This window comes from Carlito syrichta, unplaced genomic scaffold, assembly GCF_000164805.1.
Source record: "Carlito syrichta isolate Samal-C Ts95f unplaced genomic scaffold, Tarsius_syrichta-2.0.1 Scaffold304418, whole genome shotgun sequence".
Classification (NCBI taxonomy): Eukaryota; Metazoa; Chordata; class Mammalia; order Primates; family Tarsiidae; genus Carlito; species Carlito syrichta.
Window position 1 is genome coordinate 215242 of NW_007248514.1, and position 4481 is coordinate 219722.

Consider the following 4481-nt stretch of genomic DNA (forward strand, 5'->3'; position numbering starts at 1 on the left):
GTACGACTACGCGGCGGGCGGCGGCGGCGGCGACGGAGGCTCGGGACCCCCGCACGACCCTCCCTCGTGCCAGTCGCTGGAATCCGATTCCAGTTCGTCGCTGCTCAACGAGGGCAACAAGGGCGCCGGCGCGGGCGACCCTGGCAGCTTGGTGTCGCCGTTGAACCCCGGCGGCGGGCTGTCGGCCAGCGGTAAGGACCCCGGCCCACTCGTGCGGGGACTCAGGCCGGACATCTCACCGGGGCGGGCAGAGTAGGACTGAGCCGGGCCGCCTGGGGTGACAGACTGTGTGGTGAGGAAGCGCTTCTTTTAAAATGAAGTGCGGGTGGGGGGGCCTATAAACATGTAAATATCCCCATAAAAGAACTAGAAAGATTTCCTTTTTCGTCCGCCTGCGGCTGGAGGGGGCAGGGAGTCCGGAGAACGGGCTCCCTCGGGGACTTCCCCAGGCCTGGGAGTGAGGACATGGGAGCGGGGAGCCTGGTCCTCCCTCGCCTGGGTGCCTCCCCCTCCACCTTCCCGCAGGCCCCGGTTACCTACGCGTTTCGCGTTAAGAAACACCGGTGAACACGGTTTACTCTTCCCCACTCGCCCGTGTCTGTTCTGACTGATCCGGGATCCAGTCCTGGAGGGCGTGGGAGGGAGAGGCCTGGGAAGAAGCAATTCCGGGAGAGGCTTAAGGAGAAGCGAGGAGATGGGGACATGGAAGGGTCTTGGATACTGCAGCAGGAATTGGGGTCGGGAAGGTGAGGCAGGAGGGGAAGGGGAAGACAGAGTAAGAAGGTGGGGCGTGGGTGGGATGGGGGCCAGGGCAGAGAGGGGAGAGGAAGGGCCTGGGGTCCAGGCTGAGGCCAAGGTGAAAGGGTCTTGGGCAGAGCAGAGGGCGCTGGGCTGGTCACCCCTTGATCCTCTGGCCAACCCTGCCGTTCATGTCCACCCAGGCGCGCCCTGGTACCCGATCCACAGCCGCTCCCGGAAGAAGCGCAAGCCCTATTCGAAGTTGCAACTGGCGGAGCTGGAGGGCGAGTTTCTGGTCAACGAGTTCATCACACGCCAGCGCCGGAGGGAACTCTCAGACCGCTTGAATCTTAGTGACCAGCAGGTCAAGATCTGGTTTCAGAACCGGAGAATGAAAAAGAAAAGGCTTCTGTTGAGGGAGCAAGCTCTCTCCTTCTTTTAGGGGGCGGGACGCGGGCGCCAGCCCCAGACTGAGCCTGGCCCTGGCAGAGAGCAAGAGGGGGCGACGCCGAGGACACAGTCCCCGCTTAGAACGCCAGGCGTCTCTGGCAGGCCCTCCCTGGACGTCCTCTTGTCCGTTTTGTTTGTGGCTCCCTCCCACACACCCCCAGCAGACACGGCCAGGTCCCAAAGAGAAGGGAAGAGACCCGGCCAGGGAGAGCAGCGAGAGCCCGCGGCTGCGCGGGTGGCAGGGGCAGGGAAGGCTCGGGGCTGCGGGCGGGTTTCCTTGAGGCGAGACTGGGGCGCTGCGCCTCCCGCTGAGGATCTGGAGGAGCCTCGGCCCAGATGTCCCCTCTCTCCACTTCCCTGCCGTGGTCTTAGCCTCTTCACCTACAGGAGCAGACGACAGTGGTGACAGCGGAACCAAGGCGCCCCAAACTCACAGTTGGCGGGGTGGGGAGAGGCTGGGAGGAGGTAGCAAGAGTGGAGGATCAGCGGAGAGAGCAGGGGTCAGGGAGGATCTGGCGGGGCCGGAGGAAGCGGGAACCAAGGAGGGAGTGAGGCTTGGGAGAAGAACGTGACCAGCAAGACCCAGTCCGCGGAGTCTGGGGCCTCCAGGACGCCCAGCGGGCACAGTGCTGGCGTGTGGCAGACCGGACTGCGGGCAAGGACCGTCAGCCTCATGCCCCCTCTAGGACGGGTGGCCAGAACGGTCCCCTGTTCCCCACCCCTCTCCTGAGCCCCCTGCCCGTCCCGGGCGAACACCCGCTCGCAGGTGAGCTGCCGTCCACTCTTCCGGCGCCCGGGCGGCAGCGAACCGGAAGCGGCGAGCGGGAACTGAGAGCGGGCGGGCGCAACCTCGGGTCCAGCGGCCACCCCGAGCCCCCCACCCGGCCCTCCCGAAAGTCCAAGAGGCTGTAGACCCGGCTGCGGAGCGTCACGCTGATTGGCCGGAGAGTTTCTGGCAGCCACGGCGGCGGCCGCTGATTCTCCCTTCCCCGCTGGCGTTCACGGTCACGGCCGGAGGCTGGACCGGCGTAATTTACGAGGCGGGAGGAGAATTCGCCCTTAAAGGGGCTACCGGCCTTTGAGGCCCCACTCGGCCCCGGTTTCCCAGGCTGGTGACAATGAAGGAGGGGGCACCGCAGCCCCCACCCAACTCCTTTCTCTCTTTCCCCCACTCGCCCCCCAACATTGCCCTTTGTCTCGGGACCTGCTGCTTCCACCTCCCGGCCAAGGAGCAGCCTCCGCGGAGGGCAAGAACCAGAGCAGAGGGAGGGGTGGGCTCTTCCCTAGAATGGCTGGAGGCCAGAGAGGGGCTTCTCTTAAGAGGGAAGGCCTTTTATCCAGACTCCTGCAGACCCCAATCCCAGACCAGGAGATCCTGGACTGGCTTTGGAGAGGGGAGCAGTGAGTGAGCCCATCAGCCTTTCTACACTTCATTTTTGTCCGTCTCCCCAAGACTCCTCCAGCCTCCCATCTGCTGTCCTGCCCTTGCCAGGAGCAGGAGGGGTGAGAGGTAGGGCACTGATGGGAGTTCAGGGCAGCCTGGACAGTGGGAAACTGGCTTGCTGGACTGGAGTGTTTCCTGCCTGTGGAGAATCTCCCCTAGCAAACCCTCCGCAGAGCCCTCCACTTCCCCACCCGTACCCAGCTTCTGGTTTCTCTACAGGATTGTATGGAGGCACAGGCAGACACATACTGGCCAAGCCCAGCCAGCATGGTTCATCCCACCCTCCCTTGCAAGCGGGCAGCCCCACGGTCCTCTCAGGAGCCTGAAGAATGGCGAGCCAGTCACACGCCTCCATCTCCCACTGGGCATCTGACACCTGACACTTCCCCACCCACATTCACTTGTTTTACCCACGTACAAAGTCCCAGAAATCACCACCACCCCCAGCGGTCTGCAGTATCCGGTGGGCTCGCCCTTGGCATGAGGCACTTCCCACCTTGCCTGGTCACCCACTGGAGCCCTTCCATGCAGCCCTTGCTGTCGGACCTCTGCTCTCGGGTGCTGGATTTGAGACCTGCCACCCGACCTGCTTCCCACTCTAATAGAGAAGAGAGACCAGAGCACTCCAAAAGGAGTGGGGGGACAAAGATATGCAATATTCTCTTCCCGTCGCTTTAAACTCGACTTCCGTAAGCTTCTCTGTCAATCTGTGTCTTGTTCTCTGTGTCTGTCGCTGGTACCTAGTGTAGTCCCAGAGGGTAGTTGCCCTTCTCTGCCTCCAACCCCAGCTCTCTGTAGTGCACCCTCCTACTCAAACATCTGTCTTTAGCACGTTTTCTCCCTTTATATAGTCCTTGTACAGAGTTGCTTCATCATATTAATATTGATAATAATAATAATTAAAACATGGATTATGATTATGTGATTTTTTAAGAACAAAAAGTCTACCCAAGGAGAATGGGAGCCCCCGTTTCCTGTGTTTCTCACTTCATCTTCTCCAGCTCAGGTGAATTAAAAAAAAACTTTAAAAAAATGTATAATAATAAAGGAAGAGTGGTTGCAGGGGCAACAAAAATGTACAAGCATTCGCAGTTTGGGGCTTAGACCAATTGTTGCAACATAGATGAAAACCTCACCCAGGATTTCTGTAGATGAGCTGCCGTCTCCAGTCCCAAGCAGAGAGAAAATGTGGGGGGGGGGGGGTGGGTAGACTGGGGGGAGGAAAGGGAGCACTGAGGAGTCATGGGACCATAAAAATAATGTGGACAGCCCAGAGAGGACTGACACCAGCCTCTGACAAGGAGGTCTTGCTGCAGGAACTTGAAGACCAGAAACTGGGATGAGGCAGTGAAAGTGACCTGGGTACTGGAATGGTGCGGGGTTGGTGGGTCTAGAACTTTAACCCTGTCCTAATCCCAATTCACTCTGAGAGGACATTTTGTGCATTGAAAGATGCTGAGGGGGCTAAAGACCCCTTGGAACTGGTGAAACAGATTTCTCCTCTTAAAGCCAGGGACCCTCTGCAGACCATGCCAGAGGGAGGCCCAGGTCCAGGCTAGCAGTAGAGTTAAGATGTGACCATGCACCCTCTGCCCCTCCACCTACCCCTTCCTCTGTAAGGAATGCCCTCTTTCTTCCTCCATCCTTGTGCCTCTCTCCCTCACCCCATCTAGCTGTCTGGCTCCAGTAAAAGGAGTCTCCTTCAAATTTCACTACCACCTCACTATTACCACAGGTAAGCCTGTGCAGGAATACCAGAAACCCCCACCAAGTCCAGCCTCTGAGCCACGCCTCCAGCCCTGAACCCCCCCCCCACTTCCTTATCCCTGTAATTAGAGAAATTGGTGAA

General features: G+C 59.6%; 1 protein-coding gene across 1 annotated transcript in view; it reads left to right on the forward strand.

Annotated features, from left to right (window-relative positions):
- HOXC12 (homeobox C12) overlaps positions 1-1180 on the forward strand; it is a 1566-nt gene extending 386 nt beyond the window's left edge. The window contains exons 1-2 of the mRNA XM_021713290.1: positions 1-191; positions 942-1180. The exon at positions 1-191 is cut by the window's left edge and continues 386 nt beyond it. Of these exons, the coding sequence (XP_021568965.1) occupies positions 1-191; positions 942-1180 (430 nt within the window). The remainder of the gene's footprint in view (positions 192-941) is intronic.
- The last annotated feature ends 3301 nt before the right edge of the window (positions 1181-4481 follow it).